The following is a 24,124-nucleotide window of genomic DNA, read 5'->3' as shown; positions in this document are numbered from 1 at the left end:
GGTGCCTGTGGTGCAAAGTGCTGAGTCTGCTCGGTTGACGTATCCTCGAGCTAACTCGTCTGCTGCCACGTTGCCCCTCATCCCCTCATGTCCCGGAACCCACACTATACTATGTTTAGTGTTTTTGTGTCTTCTCGTCGTGTGTAGAATATGATTGGCGATGCTGTCGATCCTGCCTCTTGTGTAGTTTCTACATGCTTGTTTGGAGTCCGTCACTATAGTGAGGTTGTGTCCTGTTGCGTTGCCGTGCGATATTGCCAGAGCAATGGCGGCTTCTTCAGCTGCTTCTATGTTTGGGTTGTTTATCGTTGCGCTGGTTATTTCTTGCCCTCCTTCGTCTGTTACAACGGCGATTGTTTTGCGTTGGTATCGGTACTTTGCTGCGTCCGTGTAGACTACGTTGGGATTGTCGCTTAGTTCCCTGGTGAGTGCTCGGACTCTGGCTTGTCGTCTTTCATGATGTAAATTCGGATCCATATGTCGTGGTATTGGTCTTACCCGGATGTTGTTTCTGTCTTCATTATTAATCTGTTCCTTGTCTCTTTGTGTGCCTAGAGGTAGCCGTAATTTCTCCAGTAGGTGTCTTCCCGTTCTGGTTTGAGTGAGTCTATCTAATTGCGCACTACGTTGCGCTTCTCGTAGTTCGTCGAAGGTGTTTGATACTCCCAGGGCCATTAGTTTTTCGGTTGGTGTGGACATTGGAAGTTTGAGCGCCGTTTTGTACGCTTTGCGTAGTATGGTGTCGATTTGTAGAGTCTCTTGCTTGTTTAGTTCGTGGTAGGGGAGGCTGTACGTAACCCTGCTCGTGACGATGCTGTCAATGAGTCTTAGGGTGTCCTGTTCTCTCATCCCCTTCTTTCTACTGCTGATTCTTCGCACGATTCTGGCGACTTGCTCTGTTGTATTCTTAATAGAGGCAATGGTTTTGCTACATCGGCCTGTGTTTTGCAGCCACATTCCAAGTACCCTGACTTCCGTTTTCTCAGGTATTGTCTCGTTTCCGAGTTTCAGGGTGATTTGGGAGTCGTATTTTCGTGTACCTTTTTTGATTCTTACGTATTCTGATTTTTCTGCTGAGCACGATAATCCTCTGGCCCTGGCGTATTGTTCAGTATGGTCGATCGCTTTTTGTAGCCGCTCTTGTTTAGCTGCTAGGGAGCCTGTGGTTGTCCATATTGTTATGTCATCTGCATACATTGCGTAGCTGATGTTTTCTATTTCGTCCAGTACTTTCGTGAGTCCTATCATCGCTATGTTGAATAGTAGCGGTGATATTACTGAGCCTTGCGGGGTACCCTTGTTTGGCACCGTGAAGCTCTCCGATCTTGTATCTCCGATGCCTATCGTAGCTGTTCGTTCCGTGAGGAAGGCTTTGACATAACGGAAGGCTCTGCTTCCACAGTTTATGTTATTGAGACCTTCCATGATGGCCGCATGTCCCACGTTATCGAAGGCTCCCTTTATGTCGAGTGCTAGCACTATGTGTTCGCCGCTTCTTGGTATTTCAGTGAGGACATCCTCCTTTAATTGTAGGAGTACGTCTTGCGTGGACAGTCCCCTTCTGAAGCCAAACATGGCATTAGGGCAATATCCCTTGTCCTCCATGTAGGAGGTTAGGGAGATTGGTCTTAGGTTTTCAATTTGAAGTCTTTTACCCGGCTTGGGTATCATAATTACCTCTGCATGTTTCCATTCCGCCGGCACGATTCCTTTTTCCCAGATAGCGTTTAGGTACTTCGTAAGCTCGGCGATGGCCGTGTCTCCCATGTTTCTAATGGTAGCGTTATTTATTTTGTCCTTTCCAGCTACCGTATTCTTTTTTGCTTCCCCTATGGCTGCTCTTACTTCCTCCTCGGTGATTGGCCTATCCATCGCGGGGTTGTTTTCGCCGGTGTATACTTGGTCTTGTTTTGGGTGCATGATTGTGCCGTAGCATTTTTCCCGCAGTGCTTGTGTTAGTTGGTCTTCCGTTCCAGGGAAGGTGTGGAGTAGTCTTTTCATGGACTTGCCGCTTTCCGTTTTGGTTTTTGTGGGGTCTATCTAAGCTCTTAGTATATTCCAAGTTCGGGCCGTGCCTAGTGTTCCTCTAAGTGTTTCCGTGAACTGTTGCCAGTTTTGCGTGGCGATGTTGTCTGCTTGTTCTGATGCCTTCTTAGTCAGTTCTGCGATCTTCAGCTTGAGTTTCCTGTTGTATTTTTGCCGCCTCCATCTCCTGATAAGGCTTCTTCGTGCTTCCCATAGGTGAAGAAGGTGGCTGTCTATGTCTGGGTGTTGTTCCGTGCGAACGATCATCTTCGTGTATTTTTGTCTGACCTTCATAAGCTCCGTGCACCACTCTTCTATATTGGTTATCGGTTTTATTATTTCGTCGCTGTGGTTTCTGAAGGCTTCCCAGTCTGTGATTTTGGCAGTCCCTAGGCATCTCTAAGGTTTCCATTGTATTTTCCCATTGGATATTCTCGTTGTTTTTTGAGAAGGCTAGGTCAGGCGTGGTGTCTTTGCAGACGCTGTTTCCTATCCTCGTCGTAGTTGTGGGGTCGTTAGCTAGCTCCATGCAGTATTTTTCTGCGCTTTCTGCTATGCTTTTACCTTTGGCATTGAGTTTTTGGTACCCCCAAATGGGGTTTGCCGCATTAAAGTCTCCTAGGATCAACAGTGGGTTCTGGCCTGCCATATCGCTGGCTTGTTTGAACAGTTCGTGAATTCTGGGGTTCTTTTGTTTTGGGGGGCTGTATACGTTTATGATGAAAGCGCTGTCATCCGCTGGTTTTTCTGGTACAATTTCTAGTACAGTGTGGTGTACGTCCGTATCCGGTATGTTGGTTTTGCAGATTGCCGTAATTGACTTATGTACTAAGGTGACGGCCTTGCCGGAACCGTCTCCGTCATACATCTCGTATCCTGTTATGCTTGTTTTAGCCCTGGCCCCGTATTCTTGGATGGCAATGATGTCCGGCGGTTTTTCTTGGTTCTTTATGAGGTGGATTAACTGAGTTTGTTTTCCTTTTATTCCTCTACAGTTCCATTGCCAAATTTTCAAGCTTCCTTTCTTGTTTAGCCTTGTGTGTTTGCCGTTAGACATTTTGTATTCTTGCTTCCTGCTCGTCGGAATGGATGGGCCTATTGCTCATGTGTTCTCTCATGCGTTTGCTGTGTGCTTCCTTCGTTGTAGTTGCTACTTTCCCTTTAATGTAGTTGTATTTTCCGTCCATTTTCTCCAGGTCTTCACTGACTTTGACATGGTGTTTCATTATTGCTAGCAAAGTTGCTCTCACCATCTCCTGATCGAGTTCTTGTATTTCTTGTAGTTGGTGTTGTGCCGCCTTTATGGCGGCCACCTCTGCGGAATCTGTCCTACGTTGGTACGTTTCTACCTGATCGGCCTCCGTGATGGACATGGGCTGTCTGGCGTGTTCGAGGTTTTTGAGTGCGTTCATGTATTGTGCTTTTCGTCTTTGGAGTTCTATTTTAAGATGCGTGTTTTGTTCTTCTAGCTCTTTGACCCTTTGATCGCTTTGAGCAAGTCGCTGTTCTAGTTTTGCTATTCTGTCCTCAAGTTGCATTGTCTTAGAGTGTGACACAGTGGTTGCACAGTTATGTCCAATTGGCCAGCTCACCTTCTTCTCCGGTCTCTGCTGTGGCTGGTTGAGATCTTGCTTCTTGTTTTCGCTCGCCAGGCCTGGGAAGTCCCCTTTGCGTTCCTGGAACCCGCTGTTTTCTTTGCGCGTTGTCGACATGGATCTGGATCGCATCGCTGATCTTGACCTCGATCTCGTGCGCTTGTCGGCGTTGCTGCTGAGTGTTGCGTTGTTGTCTGAACGAAGCAGTTGCTTCGTTGCGTCTGCCCCTTGTTTTTCTCTGGATCTGCTCGTTCGTGTAGCAGCGTCCCCGGTGTCTTGCGTTCGCTGTCCCGGCGATCCAGTGTCCCCGTTGTCTTGCGTTCGTTGACCTGGCGGGGTCTTGCCTTTCGGTTGCCCCGTTTGGTACTTGGCTTTTTTATACCGCATCTCGCAGTCCTTGTCTCCAGTAGCGTGGTCACCACCGCAGAGCGCACATTTTCTTTCTTCGCAATGATGGTTTTCCTGGGGGTCCCGGGTTCCACATGACTTGCATACCTTCACCTGTGGGGTTGGGCACACGTCTGTTCTGTGTCCAGGCTGCATGCATGTGTGGCACACCTGCCTTCGGACTCGGTACGGGTAGCATTGGTACTCAGCCCCTGCAAAAATCACTTGCTTGGGAAGGAATTTGCCGTCGAAGAGTAGCATTGCTGAGGAGGATTTACCCAGCATTCTCGCCCCGACGATTTCGACTCCATGCGTTCGGACTCTAAGTTCCGCCAGTAGGTCTTCGGTCTTGAGGCCCGGCTCGACTCCGTGGATGACTCCTCGGATCACATCATCCGGCGCCGCAATGTACGTGTTGACTTCGTAGTTGACGCCCTTGATGCTGAGTTGTCTTATTTGCTTGATTTGTCTTGCCGTCTCTTCAGATGGCGTGCTTGTGATGATTATGTTGGATCCAGGTCGGATTCTGGTAATGAAGTTCTCTCCTCCGCATGCTGAGTGGTGGCCGGTAGCCGCCTGGATTGCTTTCGAGATGAGAAACTGTGGAAACTGTTTCAGTTGCAGCCCTTGCTTAGGTCTTATAATGACTTTCACGTCGGTCTTAGGTAGCGGTGGTATCCTCCGCGATGGCGCCTTGCCGCCTGTCTTCTCCAAATTGGTCGCTGCGTCCCGTCCGACTGGCGTCTGTAGCCTCCTGGCTTCCGCTCTGGCTTTCTTTTCTTCTTTTGCTTGTTTGAGCTTTTCTCGTCGTCGCGCCCTGGCCCGCATAACTGGCGTCCAGTTATCCGCGCCATCGTTGTCGTTTTCCTCCGTGTCCGTGTTGGCGTCGCTCGCGCGTTCCCGGCACGTTTCGGTAGAACTTTCGTCCTCAGAAACTTCGTCTTCCATGTGAGAATCCTCGAACTGTGAATCCTCGCTTTGCACGCCCTTGGGAGCGTTTCCGCTCCCGCTGGGGCTAGCGAGCATCCCTCCGTCGGCTTCTGTCTCGGCGCAAGCGCCGAGGTCTAGCGGAGGCCTTCGTCTCGTTAGGCTTAGCTGCGGCAGTTCGCTGGCGAACTTTACAACTCGATAAAAAGTCGCAAAATTGGCCTACCGTTTTGAAGTTGGTATCCAGATGCGTCGGATATCTTGCTTTCCTCGCACACCAAAAATGGTTGGGCCACGTCCGTTTTAAACTGGTAAAATTAGCCCACAATGCGGGAGGCGGTCCGACATGCGCCCCGTTTCTCTACTGTCGTGACATCATCGTGTCACGTTGTGTGACGTCATGTATCACGTGATTTGGAGGCACATAACCACGGTGAAGGGCTGAAGTGGTAGCTAAAGTAGTATGCTTCGCATAATAAGGTTCGTATTCCCCGGATCCATGACTGGGGATTAAAGTTCGAAGAACGCTGTCCAATCGGATGGGCAGTTGAGGACGCTGGTGGTACCACCCACGGCAGGGGGCGGTGCTGAGCTCTCTCGCAGCTTAGAGGATGGGAAGGGGTATAGACAGTCTTAAAACAATGATGCGTCGCTTTGATCACTGCGGCAAGTCTTCTGCTCGTTGCCTCCCAGCAGGTGAACGAACGTCCTCTTACTTCCCCGCCGGATGTCCGAAGCACGAGACCTCTGTCGAGGACACAGCCGTCGTTTAATTAGCAGCAACAGCTCGACCTTTCGCCGCATCACTCTGTCCGGCGACCCATGGCGCCGCCGTCGCAGCTGTTTCCGCCGCTCCTGCCGCTGAGCCAGCCCTCGTCGTACCTTGCTTCGCGATGACTCACGTCTGGAATTCTTCCCAGGCCCGTGTCCTCCGGTCTTAACATGCCCTAACCACTAAGCCAACACGACGGGCGCGTTTGATAGAAAGTAGGTTGCGTTCGATGCAACGCCACAGCGCGGGTGTAATCGCGTGATAATAGTTATGGATTATGGGGGTTTAACGTCTCAAAGTGACTCAGGCTATGCGGGACGCCGTAGCGAAGGGCTCCGGAAATTTCGACTACCCTGGGGTTCTTTAACGTGCACTGCACTGAACAGTACACGGGCCTCTAGAATTTCGCCTGCATCGAAATTTGACCGCCACGGCCTGGATCACTTTCTTTTTTTTTTTTTGCAGTGTAATTGCATGGATGGATTCTTATTTCACGCGACAGCACAGTACACGTGCCCATGTCTGTGCCGGCAAAAATTGGTTTTTAAGGAAAGGAAATGGCACAGTATTTGTCTCACATATCTCGGCGGACACCTGAACCACGCCGTAAGAGAAGGGAGGAGGGTGGGACTGAAAGAAGAAAGAGAGAAAGAGGTGCCGCAGTGTAGGTCTCCGGAATAATTTAGACCACCTGGGGATGTTTTTTATGTCTATGTTTATGGGGTTTAACGTCCAAAAGCGACTCAGGCTATGAGAGACGCCGTAGTGGAGGGCTCCTGGGGATCTTTAACGTGCACTGACATCGCACAGCACACGGGCGCCTCTTGCGTTTCGCCTCCATCGAAACGTCGGGTCGGGTTCGAACCCGGGTACTCCGGCTTGGTAGACGAGCGCCACTGAGCCACCGCGGCGGGTCAAGTGCCTACAACCTGTCGCAGACTTTAATTCGCCCTTGCTGGCGGTATTTCGATGAAGGCGAAACGCAAACACCACTGTGCTGTGCGATGCCAGCGACCGTTAATCAACCCGAGGTAGCTAAATTCGTAGCCTTCCGCTACGTCGTCTCTCATAGGATCTTGAACGTTTGGGGTGTTAAACTCCACATACCATACCATACCATACCATACCATACCATACCATACCATACCATACCTTACCTTACCTTACCTTACCTTACCATACCATACCATACCATACCATACCATACCATACCTTACCATACCATACCATACCATACCATACCATACCTTACCATACCATACCATACCATACCATAACATAACATAACATAACATAACATAACATAACATAACATAACATACCATACCATACCATACCTTACCATACCATACCATACCATACCATACCATACCATACCATACCATACCATACCATACCATACCATACCATATACTTTTATGCTTTGTGTTCTATATGTTATTCACAAATTACACCGAGGCACATACGCACCGCGCAGAAAAACGCTACCAGCAAGGGGACGCAGAACTCGCGCACGGTGCTGCGTGACAACTCGGACTTTCTGGAGCGCGGCCTGCGAGGCCTCAGCCCGTGGCGCAAGTTCCTGCTGCCGCCGCTCATGGGGCTCTCCGGCGCCGCGTTCGTGTGGGAGCCCGTGGCCGAGGCCGCGGGAGGCTCCAAGCGGCTGCAGCTCATGACCGGGGTGTCGGGATTGGTGTACTGGCTGAGCAACTACCTCTTCGACGCCGTCCACCACGTGCTGCTCTGGGCCATCGCCGGCGCCGCATTCGCGGTCAACAACAGCCTTCGTCAGGACACGACAGGTGACTGCGCAATGTTCGCCACCACTTGCGTTCACACTTGCGACAACGGCCTGGTCACACGTGTATACCGCCATTTGAGAGCTATAGAGCGTCCTGAGAGCTATGGATTCCATGGAGAGCGCATGTTCCTAGCTTACAGAAATGTGAAGTATGAATCGTTCGGCGCGTTCACACTTGCCGCAGCGGCATCCACGTGCATACTATCTGGCTAGGCTTCAGGTACTGTATGGTAGCTGATAGAACATCCTCGGAGCTACTTGCCGCAGCGGCATCCACGTGCATTCCATCTGGTTAGGTTTCAGGTTCTGGATGGTAGCTTATAGAACATTCTCGGAGCTACTTGCCGCAGCGGCATAAATGAGGAACCTGTTGGGCTGGGAATCGGTCGAAAACCGGCTACAGCGTTTGGGAAAGGTTGCGCTGCGCGCCGCCGGTCATGTCTTCTTGCTGACATGAGCCGCGGCTGGCAATCAACCAGCCAGCAGGAGGTGACAGGAGCATCGTTTTCGTGTGGGTGTGTATGGCCGCGGTTATGGAGCGTGTATAATTGAGTTCCTTCTCATTAGTTGTATTCGGTTGAAGATTTTTTCCGCCTGATAGGCCGGTGATAGGATCGCAATGGAAACATTATTGCATTGCTTTAGCTTATCTCCATTCCGACCTCTGGAAACTGCATTGAAAGCGTGCTCTGGTAAAAAAAAAAAAAAAATTGGCGGGGGCATAACTCTGGCTAAGCCAGGTAGGTTGCGAAAGCAGGTGTTTTACTCTGCATATGCAGCGCCTCTAGTGGGAAGAGCGCGGCGCGCCGTGCCAAGCGGCCGCCGTTACCCGACGAGCCGAGTTGGTAGCCCGTCGCTCGCTCCTGTTATGACGTCACGCTGTGACGTCACTCGGTGTGGTATGACGTCAGGGGTCATTCTAAAGGTCAAACGTGCCAAGTGACCGCCGCTACGCGAAAGGCCGTTCTTGGGAGTAGTATTGCTTTCGGAATAAAATATGCTGGTTATGTTTCGCAGCGGGTTGCTGGTTGCATTAATAGCTTTCAGGAGGTGCTACGGAGCTTATCATCGCGATGGGATCGGTTGCTGTTACATTGTGCCGTGTTTTTTTTTTTTTTTTTACAGCAGGGGGGAAAAAACTTTGAGATCACTGCGGGGACCCGCACTGGAGCGATGCGAAACCAAAACGTCCACATGCTATACCGACGTCCGTGGCTCTTCTTACGTCCATGTACTATATCGACGTACATGGCTATTTTTATGTCGAAGAGTATTTTTTGGCGTTTTTCGCTTTAATTAATTAACTAATTACACCTCATCAACCAAACTTTTCCCACGGCATCATTTTACCACACACTATTTGTCACAATCACACTTTCACACTTTTGTTTTCAGAGAATGACGTAATCGTGGGGACAAAATTGCGGACACTTTTTGATGACGCCACAGAGCCATATAATGCTCTTTCAATAATCATTCAAATCGGTATGAGGTTATTTATGCTGGAATACATAAATGGTGTAACATGTAACGTCGCCCATGGGTTAAAAGGAAACGCACGAAATGAAACTATACTCCACAGCAAGAAAGCGTCCGGGAACGAGAGACGCCGTTATCAGTGGCTGATATTTTGTCCTTGACAAATCTGCAGTGGCCTTTTTGGCGCTGGTGCTGGCCAGCTACCCGACGCTCACCGGCATGTCCTACCTGTCATCGTTCGTCGCCAAGTCCGTGGGCGCCTGTTTCATCGTGCTTTTCGTCACGTACACAGCTTTGAGTACGTCCGTCTCTAAACCTTCCCGCGTAAATCTGTCTTGCAATCGGTCGGTTTGTAGTTAAGAGCGATTACCAATGACGACACCCTCGCAAAGCCCGCGTTTAAGGATATACCGGGTGTTTCAGCGAACACTTTCAAAAATTCTCATAAGTAGAATTTTCTTGGTAAAGATATGGCTTTTCCAGCATAGTATTACCAATGTTGGCGCACACCAGAAAACTGGTGAATCATATTAGGTAGTAAACTGGTTCACTAATTTTTAATAATTAACTTTTTAACTATTACAGTTAGGCGCCTAGTTGCAATTAGATATTTGTAGCCGGTCGTTAGCAATAGCTATATCAGTTTTTAGAATTTCGAAAACGCAATTACCCTCACCGCTGTGGCTCGGCAAAGTTTGGCTGCATCGGGCGAAAAATACATGCGCTATCGAAAGCATGCAGGCAAAGCATCCCCTCCAGTGCACGTAACTACAGGTTTTCCCACTGAATTTGATCCTAGTGCCAGTGGAAATAATCTACGCGCTGACTGATATAATCTGCGTGCCATGAATTTAATCCTAGTGCAAAACATTTAATCCACGCGCCAGCGTATTTAATCCAAGTGCCAACTCAAACAATGCGAGCGCCAACCAATTTAATCCCAGTGCCAACGCAAATAATACGTGCGCCAGCTGTTTTAATCCAGGTGCCAACCAATTTAATCCACACTCGAAAAACGAATGCTGTAGAAGACTCCAAAGCATAGAACACGAATGCCAGGAATAAAGATGAGATAATTTTTCAAACCATACGATGCCTGAGCGAAGTGTCCACATATTGCATAGCTTTCATCAATATTATAACCAACACTGCTATGATACAAGTATTTTAAAGCGCCGTTTAAAGCGCACAATATCAGCATTTAAAAGCTGCACAGGGGCTCAGTGGATCAGGGGCTCAGGCTTACTGGCTCTTTATTATGACCATAGAACGGAGGAGGGCACAAATGCACACACTGTTTATAATGGAACATTGAATCCACTGTGTTCAATAAAAGATGCGATTATTTTGTCAGATAGTCAAAGAAACTGTTAATAAACCGTACTTTAGATTAGCCCTACGTAGTTTTGTGTGAAAAAAAGGTACACAGCCAGTGATGGAAAGTTCCAAAGCAGAAGGCAAGTTCTGCGCCTCCATTTCCTGTGGATTGTCGTCTGCTTTTGCAAAATATACTAGGACAACAGAAAAAGACAGATATGTGCACACGTTATTAGAAATCTGTGAACTTCCTTTTTCAAGAAATATGATTTATTTCTCAGGCACGTAAAAAAGCATTGTTAAAACACAGAAGACAAGAAAGTTTCAAAGCAGACGGCTTTTTGTGTGCCGCATTGTGGCTGCATTTGCACAACGGAGTTGAGCCGGACGGTGGTGGTACGCACTCGTATACTATAAGCAGGTGATAGTGTACGACTTTTCCTTCATCTCGCATGGACATTAACGCGCAGTATTTTCTTCCATGGAAGCCGATGAGCCGTGCTCTTACGTCGTAATTGGACACCGAAAACGAGGACCGCCATTCAAGCCCCCAGATGAACCAAGAAGAAAGAACAGCAAAGTCTCTGAACACGACAGGGCCAGAATTCTCGATGTGTCAAGACGTGGAGGAGATGTGAAAAAAATGGCAGACACGCTGGGCATCAATTTAAAGACAGCAAGGTCCATTGCAGCTACCGATAGAGAGGTGCTGAAGAAAGGCGGAACGTCGAAGAAATTCGGAAATGAGGTTGTAGCGGCTCTCAGAAATATTGTGGACAGCAACCCTGCTTTCACGCTAAAGCAAATAAAGAAGGCGGTGGAAGAAGAATTGCCCGGAATCGCCATCAGCACAAGTAGCATTGATCGCCTACTGGATGCGCATGGCTACTCTATGAAGCTGGTGACTCAGAGGCCGATCGACCGCAACAGAGATGACGTGAAACGCACCCGCAAAGCATATGCGCAGTGGCTGCAGTGTGAAGGACCCCGCTTGTGCAGGTTTTACATTGATGAGACCAACTATAACATATGGTGTTCAAGGAGCTTCGGCCGTGCGGTTAAGGGGCAACCTGCAGTGCAGACGACGACTGGCACCAGAGGCGCAAACCTTAACATTATCGCCTGTATGTCAGCAAATGGTGTCATACATTGGACGGCTGTCGACAAGGTTCACTGGGTCGTGTTTAACGAATTTTTGAGCGATATATCAGCCCGTGTCGAAAGTGAAGAGCCTGGTTCAGAAGCTGTTTTTATTTTTGATAATGCTCCCGCTCACAGCCATGAGGAACAGGCAAGCCTGGCCAGTCAGCTGCACTCAATCAAGAGGCTGCCTCCTTACAGCCCATTTTTTAACCCTATAGAGGAAGTGTTTTCGAAGTTCAAGTCTGAAGTGAAAGCTTTCCCCAGCGAGCGGAGAGACTTGGCGCTCACCACTCCGCCCGGACTTGATTGATTGATTGATTATTACTTTGGGGTATTCTTGGGAGGGGGTACTGGTCCCGACGTATGTTGGCCAGTTGGTGGCATCACTCTTGGGGACCAGGGGAAGGGGTAGGGGGATGTAGGGAGGGGAGAGGGGAGGGGGTATGGTCGTCGCCGAGACGGGAGCGGTCCGAGTCCGTGCAGGGGGAGGGGTCTTGGAGTGGCGCCGCCGCCGCAACAACAGCTCGCGGGGGGAAGCCTCGGTGCACTAGGATAGTGTGCAAGCACCGGGCTGGGGGAGGCAGATTCCTAGACCTTCATGTGGCTGGGAGGAGCCGAAGGTCCAGAAGGGTCCAGGTCCAAGGCTGCAAGTCCAGGAGGCCGCAGGCCTTGGGCTGCAGGTCCAGGTTCCTCGGGCTACAGAAGGATGTCCAGGCCGGTCTCCTTGAGGTAGGCCAGCAGGAGCCGGCAGGCGGGCAGGTGGTTCCGGGCCGGGAACAGCAGCTGGTCCTCCGTGTCTGCTGGCAGGCCGAGGGCACGGTAGCCTGCAAAGAGACGGCTACGAGGCAGAGCAAAAGTAGGGCATGCACCCAACAGGTGACCCATGGTGCTTGTATCCCCGCACGATGGACAGGCAGGGGAGGAGGCCATACCAACTACGAACTTGCGTGTCGGCGTCCATGAGCATCCGATCCGAAGTCGGAGCAGGAGAGCACGTTCTCTGCGCGGGATCTTGTCTGGGAGCCGGTGGAAGGGCCTGCACGCAGAGATACGCCTGTCAGGATGCTTTGCCCTTACCGCTCGCCTTAGTAGATGCCGGGCAAAATCATGCGGGGCCACTTTAGTGGTCACGGGCGACCCATCGTTGTGGGCAGCCTTGGCGAGGGAGTCGGCGTCCTCGTTGCCCTGGACGCCGGTGTGGCCAGGGACCCAGTGAAGGGACACCTGGTAGCCTGCATCCTCCAGTGCGTGCAGGTGGGCACGCAGGACACTCGCCGATGTCTGCGAGATGTGGGGCCTGCTCAGGAGCTGGAGGGCAGGCCGAGAGTCACACAGGACAGCGACAGGGCCAGGTGGGGTGGAAGACCCGATGAATTCTGCTGCCAGGTGGAGACCTGCCAGCTCAGCTGCCGTGGAGCTGCCCGGGAAGGAAAGTCTGCAGGACCGGCTCTGCTGCAGTTGGGGCACTGCCAGAGCCGCTGCTGCTTGCCCTGTGGCTGGCAGGACCGAGCCATCGGTGAAGAGGAGGGTGGTCCCTTTGCACTCTTCCAGGAAGGCAGCAGTGGTCTGGCGGAGTGCTGCAGCAGGGGAGTGGCGTTTGGTCACGCCGTCAAGGTCCAGGGTGACCTGCAGAGGAGGTCGAGTTGGAAGAGGGGGGAGGACTGGGAGGCCCTGGGGAGGCCCAAGTGTCTCCACGTAGAGTGCGTGGAGCTTCCCCATCCTAGAGTCGGCATTGGCCTGCAGGCGAGCACGGAGGGCACCGCCATCACGAACGTGGGCGAGCCGGTCCGTGTGGGTCAGGCCCATCTGCAGGAGCAGGAGGTCCAGCGGGAAGATGCCCGCCTCTGCCAGCGTGGCCGGGACCTGCGATCGTGGTGGAACCCCCAGGAAGCGGCGGATCCATTTCCTGCGAGAGAGTTCCATGCGATAAGGCGGGTGCTCCGGAGCGTAACTAGGGGGAGGGCGTAAAGGATGGCTGATGTCGCCGCTGCCTCGAAGAGTCGGATGGCCCAGGTGGGGGTGCAGCCGTTGCCTCGGGCGACGATGGAAAGTACTGCTCGGCCGACTCGCTCCATGTGGGACAGGAGGGCCTTGTCAGCAGGAATCCAGGAGAGCCGGTGGTCGATGGTGAGACCAAGGTACTTCACCTGCGATTTCCAAGGGAGCTTAGTGCCGTCAATCTTGAGGGTAGCAATCTGAGCCGTGGCTCGTGCTCCCCTCGGATGTATAAACAAAGCTTCAGATTTCGTGGCTGAGAGAGACAGCCCCTTGGTCGCCAGGAACTGCTGCACCCCGTTGAGGGCACGCTGGAGGGCCTGTCTGGCAGAGGTAATCTAGCCTCCTCGGAGCTCGGACCCAGAGGGCGACATCGTCCGCGTATACAGAGCAGAGAACTCTGTGGCGGCGGTCCTGCTGGATGGAGCGAGGGAGGCCTGCCATGACCAGGTTGAAGAGGAAAGGGCTGAGGACAGACCCCTGAGGGACCCCGGTGGTGATGGGGCGAGGACTGCTCAGAGTGCGGCCAACCCGAACCTGCATAGAACGGTTGGACAGGAAGGAGGTTATAAACCGCCGGAGGTTACCTGTCACCCCCAGCTCGTCCAAGGCCATCTCGATGGTGCTGTGGGGCAGACCGTCGAAGGCCGACTGGACGTCCAGGAGGACAAGGATGGCAACGTCTCCGTGGAACTTCGCTTCCTCGAGGGATGACACCACGTCCGCGATGGAGTCTGCGGTACAGTGGTGCCTGCGAAAACCTGTCAAGTTCTCGGGAAGAAAGTTAGTAGCCTCAGCAATCCAGGTGAGTCGTTGGAGTGCCACCGACTCCATGGTCTTACAGGCAGCTGAGGTCAGCGAGACGGGTCGGTAGGACGACAGCTCCTTGGAGGGCTTGCGGGGTTTGAGGATAGGGACCACGATGGCCGTGGTCCAGCTCTCCGGGAGGATGCCGCTCGACCAGATGTCGTTAAACACGGTCAGCATGCAGGCGGGCCTTTTCCGGGGCATCCAAGTTCCGCAGCATCTGCAATGTGAGCCCGTCTGCCCCAGGAGCGCTCTTCTTTTTGGACCGATGGAGGGCCCTGAGCAGCTCGTGTGGGGTGATCGGGTCAGTGCAGAGGGAGGCTACGCCAACAGCACCTGCAAGGACAGGAGGAAGTTGGGTTCGACACTGGGACGGAGGTCCCAGTGGGGGGCCTGGACTCGGGTGGGCAGCCTTGGTGAGGTGGTCGGCCAGCTGCTCCGCCAGTGCCTGGTACGACACCCCCCGGGCAATGGCGGCACCGAGGACTGGGTGTCGGTTTGCTGCGACCTGGAGAAGGGACCGCAGGAGTCGCCAGGCCGTCGCCGACTGCCGTGCCGAGCGGATGGACTGGCAGACGCCAGCCCAGCCCTCCCTAGCCCGGCGGTTCGCCTGGCGACGGCAGACAGCATCAATCCGCCGGTAGGCCGTCCAGTCCTCTGGGAGCGAAGTGCTCTCCGCCTTCCGCTCGGCTCGTCTCCTGGCAGCTCGGAGTCCCAGGAGGCGAAGGTCGGGGACAGGGGCCTGCACTGAGGCAGAGCAGGACACAGTAGCACTTTGTGCACACTTGCCCAGCAGGGTCAGGAAGTCCTCTGCATGGGGGATGTCCTTTGCGAGTTCCCTGAACATGGGCCACTTGGTGATTTTGTACACTTTTTCCTTCCTGCGCCTTCGAGAGGAAGGGTTCAGAAGGATGGGGAAGTGGTCCGAGCCCAGGGAATCCGGAGCTCTATCCCAGGTGTAGTATAGCAGGCGTCCGACAGCAAGGCTAGGTCGATGATGGACGAACGGCCTGGTCGGATGAAGGTAGGGGCCCTGGGCTGCAGGACCCTGAGACTGGCTGCAGTGATGGCATCCAGAAGCTTCCTGCCTCTGGCGGACGTGGTACGGCTGCCCCAATCCCTGTGGTGAGAATTAAAATCTCCACAGATTAGAACATCCTTACCAAGTCGTGCATGAAGGGCCGTGAGGCAGGAAGGGTCCCAAGGCACACTGGGTGGGAGGTAGACTGAGGCCACTGTGGTGTCCGTGCTGCCCATGCGGACGCGCACAGCACAGATCTCCAGGTGACCCAGGTCAGGGTCATCGGCTGCCAGGACAGTATGGGGGATCCCATTCCTGACATAGATGGCCGTGCGGGGTCTCTCCTGGGGTTGGGCGTCGTCCCGGCAGGGGGCGTCACTGCAGTCCTGGAGGGTGCAGCAGGAGCGGCCCGAGTACCCAGTGTACCCTGGGAGACGGGAGGATTCTGCAGGAATCCGGGTCTCCTGGAGAGCCATGATGTCGTAGTCCAGGGAGCCCTGCAGAACAAGGTCTTTTATATCGGCCCGCCGGGCACGCAGGGAATTCACGTTCCACTGCATGACCCGAGGCCGTGAGGGGGCCGAGTTACGGCGATCCATGGTGTTGGGTGGAGGGGCCCTCGGCAGCGAGGACAGCCAGGCACATCTGACGTGCGCCCGAGTCACGGGGGAGCTGTGGCAAGAGGGCCTGGACAGCAAGCCGCAGGGCTGCCGTCACCGTCTGTTGGGCATCCTGCGCTGGAGAGCGGGCTGGGACCCCGGCAGCAGGGCGGGAAGGTCCGGGGCCCCGAGTCTACCCCCGGACTTACTAAAAGGGAGCATCGGCGCAATTTGTTGCTCGACGCTGCTCGACACTGTATGCAGCAAGTACAGCGAGTAGAGTGCGCTGCTTTCGACCGCCATAACTTTTCTTTTATACCAGCAGCTTTGCGTGAAGATGACATGTAAAAAGTGTGAGGTCACACTTTGCGCCACCTAATGTCCTACAGAAAATAAAACTGCATTTCAAAGACGGCCCCTTCTGTGCTTGTATAAACCTAGATTGTTAACACCGCTATAAGGCAGCCGCCAGTAGCTATTTTTGACCTAGGCTGTAAGCTCCGGTGTAGCTTCGCTCACTTTCCGTTTTAAAACTAAATAAACCGTAAAGTGAAGAACCGTTACTCCGGTTCTATGACTCGTCCCACCTGGAAGAACTCTGTATTACACTACTCCCTTTTTGTTTCTGCTAGTGGTGTTGAATCTTTATCAGAGCCTCCCGAGAACATTTCGCACCGGTTGCATGAAAACGGCCGGCAATATGAAAACAGTATGAAGGCCGTAATTGTAACTAATGTAGCATGCAGATTCAGCGCATACGACAACCCATAATCAGCAGTACTTGTCCAACTAATTAATACACGACAGTCACAAGCCGCAAGAGTTGCATCAAATACTGAGGGTTAACAGCTGCTAGTGGCTCTTTGATGTTGCAAGGTATGCGAAGAAAACGAAATAGTTCATGAGAATGTGACTCACAGGCTTGCATGGTCTCACAAATTATCGTAACTACGCTTTATTTCTGAAATTCGTGCTCTGCGCTCTGGAATCTTCTACCGCATTCGTTTTCCGCATGCGGATTAAATTGGTTGGCACCTGGATTAAAACAGCTGGCGCATGTATTATTTGCGTTGGCACTGGGATTAAATTGGTTGGCGCTGGCATTGTTCGAGTTGGCACTTGGATTAAATACGCTGGCGCTTAGATTAAGTGCATGGCACTGAGATTAAATTACATGGCAGGCAGATTATACTATCGGCGCTCAGATTATTTCTGCTGGCACTAGGATTAAATTCAGTGGGAAAACCTGTAGTCGAAAAAGCCAAATTTTGTCGAGCCACAGCATCGAGTATAATCGCATTTTCGAAATTCTAAAAACTGATATGGCTATTACTAACGACCAGCTACAAATATCTAATTGCAACTATGCGCCTAACTGTAATAGTTAAAAAATTATTAAAAATTAGTGAACCAGTTTACTACCTAATACGATTCACCGGTTTTCTGGTGTCCGCCAACATTGGTAATACTATGCTGCAAAAGCCTTATCTTTACCAAGAAAATTCTACTTATGAGAATTTTTGAAAGTGTTCGCTGAAACACCCGGTATTGCCCCCGTATAGTTCAGTTTTGCAGAATCTAGGTAGTTCCGCCTGGGGTTCTTTAACGTGCACTGACATCGCACAGTACACGGGCCTCTAGAATTTCTCCTCCAAAGAAATTCAGCTGCCGCGGTTGAATTTCTTTGGAGGAGAAATTCGAAATTTCTAGAGCCCTCCACTACGCCGCCTCTCATAGTCTTAGTCGCTTTGGGACGTTAAACCCCCATAAACCAACCAAACCAAACAAACTGCCTCTGCCGAGCACTGATCACTCGCTCCTCCTGAGCGATAACTCACTAACTTCTTTTACGTGATCGACACTCTGGTTTAAGAATACTGTAGAAGCGTTGCAGAAAAGTATTACGTAAAATACTTGACATAACTGTCTTTGGCGTTATGACGTAAATGGGCTCTTCGTGGCGAGAGCAAACGGAGTCATAAATGACATTTGAAGAATTCATCACGCTTCATGAACTGATAACATCGCTTAGTCTATTTTCTGGGTCATTTATTTTCCTTTAGATGGCAAAACAATGTACAGCCGATTGCGATGGTCAGTGACGCGAAATTTGAGCGCAGCTCTTCAGAAGAGTATGGTACTGATACTACATACTCCACCATACTCCACGATCCGCTCTCTCCGCGGCGGTTTTTTTCTCCTCTTTTGCCATCGAGCAAACGCTACAAGAGGCCTGTTTACATGAACGCGATAAAGTCGAGTCGAGTTTGGTTGTCGGGTAAAACGGTTGTCGGGTTCATGTGAGCGCTGTCGGGTCGAGTAAAATAAGCGGCAGAGCGAGTCCAGTTAATTAACTCGCCTGAAGTGGGTAGGTTAACTCACTTGACCCGCCTTTCTAAAATCATCGAGTCGAAGAGTCGGGCTAGCGGGAGGGGACAGGATAAATGCGAACCTGTTTTTCGCTTGCGCCGTCGCGCCTGCGAGGCAACGGTGCCATATCGAAATCTTGGAGGCTGCCACTGCCCTTTCCCGCTGCGCCGCTCGACACTTAAGGTCGCTTCAATTGAACCGGTCTCGACTCGCTAAAATCGAATTCATGTAAACACGCTGTCGTCGAGTTGGGCTGACCTCGCTCAACTAGAATCCCTGACTCGACCCGCCGCTGTCGGGTTCATGTAAACGGGGGACTACTGCGTCGGCAGCCTCGCAGGCGGTGACCCTGAGCACGAACTACGTGGTCCTGCACTGGCTGTTCACACTGCTGCCGCCGTTCGCCTTCTCGTCGGGCGTGGTCAAGCTGCTGCTTCTGGACGCGGAGAACCAACTGTGCGACGAGTACGCCTCCACCGAGGCCACGGACGGTAGCAGCACCATTGACCTTCTCCTGCTCGCCTGCGATACCACGCACAGTGAGAGGCTCCAGCTCGACCCGGCGGCCATCGACGTCTGCTGCAAGAGTACGAGACGCTTCTGTGCTGGGGAGGGACAACACGACGATTGGACTGCCAGTTCTATTATAAGCTAACTTTCGTCATCGCCCTGAGTAACGCCCAGCCACGGCGCTGCTTGGGCTAGTGACGAAGGCCGCAAAAATTAAACTTTCAGTGGAATATAAGGAAAATCATATTACCCGGATCTCGATTGACTATAATTGGATACAACTTAAGTCTGCAGTGAAGCTCCGCCCACATTCAGCCTCCGCGCACAAAATTCCTCCACGACGAAAAAGTAGTCCGCTGCTTAAACGTTTCTTGTGACGTAAATAAGAAGTTTACCACAAGAAAAAGATAATGAGCTCTATAATTTTGACACCTGGATTGTTTGATAAAGTCAAAAATTAAAAAGCTCATTTCGCTTACTGTTGCGATTGGCCAGCGGAGTAATACAGAACGCCGCGGACCGCGGCCCAGTGTTAGCAACTGCTGTTTCTTTAAGTTGTATCCTACTATAGGCGGTATCTATAATGGGATGGGTGAAATGAATATAATGCTCGGTTTTAGCAATGATTGCTCGTCCCAGTTCGTTCGTCCGTTCTGCCCATGGATACCCATGTATCGAGAGAGAGAAAGCACATTATTTGGCAACTTCGTTTTAGTCGCCGAGGAGGGAACGAGCATGTTTGACCTAGAATTCCCTTAAGGACACAGGGCCAGTTGATCCCCTAAATGAGCCGAGGTCAACCAGGCATTCCAGGAGGGAAGGGGGAGGACTTAATGGCGTCTGGGCGTCTGTAGAGGAATGCAGTGTTCCAGGTTTCCATATGATTCAGGGAAGTTAGTGCAAGCTGGGGTAGATTGGAGGCGATTTAAAAAAATATAGGACCGTGCAGATGTGTATAATATGTTTAGTTGTATTTTGTGAAATCGGCGGAATGGTGCACTGGTGCATGTAATGTCGGAGACGAAACACTCCAGAAGGCGAAAAAAAAAACGATATAGACGCATGGGTAACAGTGACCACATAAAATGACCAGCACACAATGCAGTACATGGGTCTGGTGCCACCTAGGCGCCACCGGATAATGACAGAGTTATCGTTTCGGTTGCATGACTAGTGGAAGCAGCAAGAAAAAAAAAACGAGAACGAACACAGAAGGTGACAGTGCATGCGCGGTCTACAGAGAGTTTATTGAGAGCGACGAGCAGCTTTTTGAACGCCAGCCAGGACTCACGTGACAGCAGACAAACAGTAAAAGCAAACGAAGCGAAGAAATCCTCATGTCAAGACAACAGCCACCAATAGCCTAATCAAACGTTTGGCACGTGCACGGCAAAAAAATCAGCACGCAGCAAGCCAGGTGGGTTGAAACCAGGAGCAGTAAATAGCAGACAACAGTGGAAACTAGCCAGAGCAGTGTCAAAACCCGAACAAAATATCGTTACTTCGGTCCTTTTAAAAATGCCCTTCCAGGTCTCGAAATATATGCCGTGAATACGACTGCACGTAAAAGTATCTTCGAGCAGGAATTATGTGCACAGATATCCTTAGTCTTGGTAAAAGGGGTCATAATGTGGTGCTGAGAGCGAATTTGCGCCATTGTAGTGAGAACACGTGCTATTAAGGTCTGTACGCGAAAGCACCTGGCGCAGACGACAGGTAAAACCGAGCAGTGTCTTTCCTCAGTGCTAGCCTTTGTTAACTCCGCAATACTTAAACTTAGCGGGGTGCTGTTGCAGAACTATTCCGGCCCACATCATTCATTCGCGCGTCCGTGTTTCGACAAATAATTACGAGCGTGTTTAACGAAAGTACGACGACGTAAAAGCAACGAAACGGTCGGTGACGCGAGACTACTTGAAGGAGTCTAATCGATACGTTGTAAGCGTTTTGTTACGGCCTAGGCGGCAAAGATCTTGATACACTTTATTCCCTACTTCTGCACCTAAACACCTGTAAGGCGTGGTGATAATGCGCCTTTGCAGACATGTCGACTAGAGCACTGCACGGGCCTCAATCTGGGGCCCGAGCCCGGCCCGGGCCCGAGACCTGAAGCCCGAGCCCGGCCCAGGCCCGCGGCTTCAAGCCCGGGCCCGGCCCAGGCCCGCTAAATTATCGCTCTAGCGAGCCCGACCCGGCCCGTGAATCCCGGAGTGAAGCCCAGCCCGGGCCCGGCCCGGCCCGTTTCACAGTAACGCTTGAGGTACACTGCTCACTCTGAGCAAGTAGACTGCTACTAGACCGATAAGGAACTGGCCGACAAAGGTTCTGAAACCACAGTTTGGCTTGCAGAAAGTTGGTTCTTTTTAACCCAGAAGGAACTGATTGAGAGTAGTGCTCGCCAGGCCCTCTTTTGGACAGTGATATCGTGTAGGTGCGCAAAGATAAACTCGGAAGTTCCGAAAGCGAAATAAAAAGGGCTGCATACGCGCGTAATTGACTACTTTGCATTTCCCCATGATTTTAATCAGTTATATTTTGCCGCCTGGAAGAATAAACATTAAAGCTGCCTAGCAAGCACTGGGATGACATTTTTTTAGTGAACGCGATCTCACAGGTTGAAATCACAGCCGAACTGGTCGCCTTTCAGCAGAAACGACAGGTTAAATGACCTGAGTATTTCATGGTGTGTGTTTTGAAGACTATAAGCGTCCTAAACTTTGGGATGACGAATGATCAATGGCCAATTAAGACCGGTTGAATTTTACTCTTACTGGTGGAGCAGAAGATAACGTGCGAACGACGTGATAACTTACAGGGCAAAACCCTTGTCATGACAACCAGGCTGAAGAAGCGAGGAGAGGTAGATGTGCTTATTCGATGAGATTTACAAACTCTCGCGAGCTTTTGTGGCTATTTCATTTACGAGACGTTCCGGTCAGCTCATCAAAAAGAAAACCAAACACGCTTTAGTTTGTGAATTTTCTCACATGAGAAAAATATAGCTATAAAATTAAGGCTATGTTTGTGGGGCTTAAGGGCCCAAGGGGAGTCAGGCTGTGAGAGATACCGAAGCAAAGGGCTCCGGATCATTTCGACCACCTGGGTTTCCTCAACGAGCAATGATACTGCAAAGTACATGGCTGTCATGCTTGCCGCCTAAACAGAAATGCGGCCGCCGAGGACAGGAGCAAACCCTGGTTCTCCGGCTCAGTAATCAAGCGCCTTGACCACTAAGCCACCACGGCGTGGAAATAAGGAAATAAATAAGTCAATGAATAAAGTTTAGTTTCTTTCTCAGCGCGTACTATAACCCATAGCTCATCCGTGTCACTGCTCCAATGTCGCAGTTGTGTACTTCACTCTGCAATAGTGAATCAATAGTCGGACACCAGCCATTTCTGTACGGACCCAAGCCCCACTCGCGTCCGCAACTTTAAGCCCGAGCCCGGCCCAGGCCCGCAACTTCAGGCCCGGGCCCGGCCCAGGCCCGGCAAAATAGATCGTGTCCCGGCCCGGCCCGGCCCGCGGGCCGGGCCGGGCCCGGGCTTTCGGGCCGGCCCGAGCCCGTGCAGTGCACTAATGTCGACAACCTCTAATCTCCTAGCTTTTTCTAGACGTTCGAAGATGTCTGCAGAACGTTCTGTGTTCAGTGGGAATGAACCATTTTGTTGAAGAGCACAGATAAGCGCTCAAAATAGCGCTCTAGAAATTTCACTAGGCAGATTACAAAATTTTTGTAGACGGCTAATTATTAAGAGCGGGGTACGCCAGTGTACGTGACGGTAGTAAACATATGGTTGCCATTCGGCAAGGCGACGTCTGCTATCGAGGCAGAGAGGCGAGTAGCGGGGGTTGTGCCACGTAAGCAGAACAGCCGAGCAGACGACGCGGCCTCCAGTCCGTTTCGCCTCTGCGGTCCTGCATGGGACGCCTGGCGACGCTGTTGTGACGTCACGTACACACAAAAAAAATGTGAGCTGTACCCATGTGCTGCTGCAGACCGCGAGAATATGCTGATGCCCTACACGCTGAGCCCGTTCGCCATGCATCAGCTGGCCGTGGGCGTCAACCTGATTGTGCTGTTCATCGAGGGGCTGGCCATGTTCGTGGCGGTCGTCTTTTTCGACTCTGCCAAGCTCTTCAGAATCAGGAGCTCCATGGCCGAAAAAGTACGCATTGCACCTCCTCCTTCTATGGTGGTGCCTTATGTTAGGGCTTACAAATAGCTAAGTGAGCAACTTCAATGCGAAAGCATTATTTGGCTCCTCGGCAACGAAACCCTACGTTGTCGTCTAGACGAAATGGTCCGAAAACTACAATGACGCCGTCAGTACCAACGTTACTAGAAGGTTCTAGTAACGTTGGTCAGTACAGCTGCCATCGCAACCATAAGAGTCAACAGAGGACCAAGACCATAGACCCGCAATGGCCTTTAGGTCACAGACCTAGAGAGTGAAAGCCTTTAGGTTGAAGGCCTTTATACCGTAACAGTCTTCAACCTAAAGGCCTTCGCAATGAAATATTTACGTAAAAGGCTTTTGAGACATTATGAGAGAAGCCAACAGCCACAGAAACCAAGGGGCACAGGGGATTTTTAATGAATTTATTTATTTTGTGGTGTTGATCAATTTATTTTACTGAATATGTTATCGCTTAAAGCTAATTGATTAGAAGCCGCCGCGGTGGCTCAGTGGTTATGGTGCTCGGCTGCTGTCCCGAAAGACGCGGGTTCGATCCTGGCCGCGGTGGTTGAATTTCTTTGGAGGAGAAATTCGAGGCCCGTGTACTGTGCGATGTCAGTGCACGTTAAAGAACCCCAGGTGGTCGAAATTTCCGGAGCCCTCCACTACGGCGTCTCTCATAGCCTTAGTCGCTTTGGGACGTTAAACCCAATAAACCAACCAACCTGATTGATTAGAAAAGCAGAAGAAAAAACAACCACATGCCGCCGGTGGGATCCGAACCCACGACCTCCGAATTACGCGTCCGGTGCTCTACCGCTGAGCTACGGCGACGGCTGTCAAACCTTCTGCTTTCGGGGGTATTTATATTTACAAATAACCTAACCTTGGGAGCGTTCACCAGCGCCACCCACGTTCTTAAGCGGCGGACGTACCACGTCCTGAGTTACCGCTGATGTGACGTAGAACGTCATCGAACGGCGAGGGTGGAAGCTGTGTGATAACCCTCTTATGCTTCCTAAGGCATCAATGCTGCCAGGACCGAGGCCCTCGTTAAGCAATTAAGCAGACGAGGAAAGGGGAGGAAAGGGGAATTAGCACTTGTTGCTAACGAGTACTAACTGGTGAAAAGAAAAATTATAGGTGCAACGTTAAGAGGCCGGAAGCGGGCAGAGTGGGTAAGGGAACAAACGGG

General features: G+C 51.4%; 2 protein-coding genes across 2 annotated transcripts in view; one reads left to right on the top strand and one right to left on the bottom strand.

Moving 5' to 3' along the window:
- LOC149364310 (phospholipid-transporting ATPase ABCA3-like) overlaps positions 1-24,124 on the top strand; it is a 96,213-nt gene that overhangs the window by 56,643 nt on the left and 15,446 nt on the right. Inside the window, exons 20-23 of the mRNA XM_089574252.1 lie at positions 7,184-7,508; positions 9,159-9,284; positions 18,571-18,825; positions 22,748-22,917. Coding sequence (XP_089430378.1) covers positions 7,184-7,508; positions 9,159-9,284; positions 18,571-18,825; positions 22,748-22,917 — 876 coding nt within the window. The remainder of the gene's footprint in view (positions 1-7,183; positions 7,509-9,158; positions 9,285-18,570; positions 18,826-22,747; positions 22,918-24,124) is intronic.
- Positions 11,991-13,369, bottom strand: LOC149364311 (uncharacterized). The gene has a single exon (XM_089567508.1). The coding sequence runs from the start codon at positions 13,367-13,369 to the stop codon at positions 12,143-12,145; it is 1,227 nt and encodes a 408-aa protein (XP_089423634.1). The 3' UTR covers positions 11,991-12,142.

The sequence above is a fragment of the Amblyomma mixtum genome, chromosome 2, assembly GCF_055824585.1.
Source record: "Amblyomma mixtum isolate Tamu chromosome 2, ASM5582458v1, whole genome shotgun sequence".
In the NCBI taxonomy this organism is placed as follows: Eukaryota; Metazoa; Arthropoda; class Arachnida; order Ixodida; family Ixodidae; genus Amblyomma; species Amblyomma mixtum.
This window is presented reverse-complemented; position numbering and strand designations above follow the sequence as displayed.

Coding starts and splice junctions, on each gene's coding strand:
- LOC149364311 (XM_089567508.1), bottom strand. CDS start 13,369: ATGGAACTCTCTCGCAGGAAATGGATCCGCCGCTTCCTGGGGGTTCCA.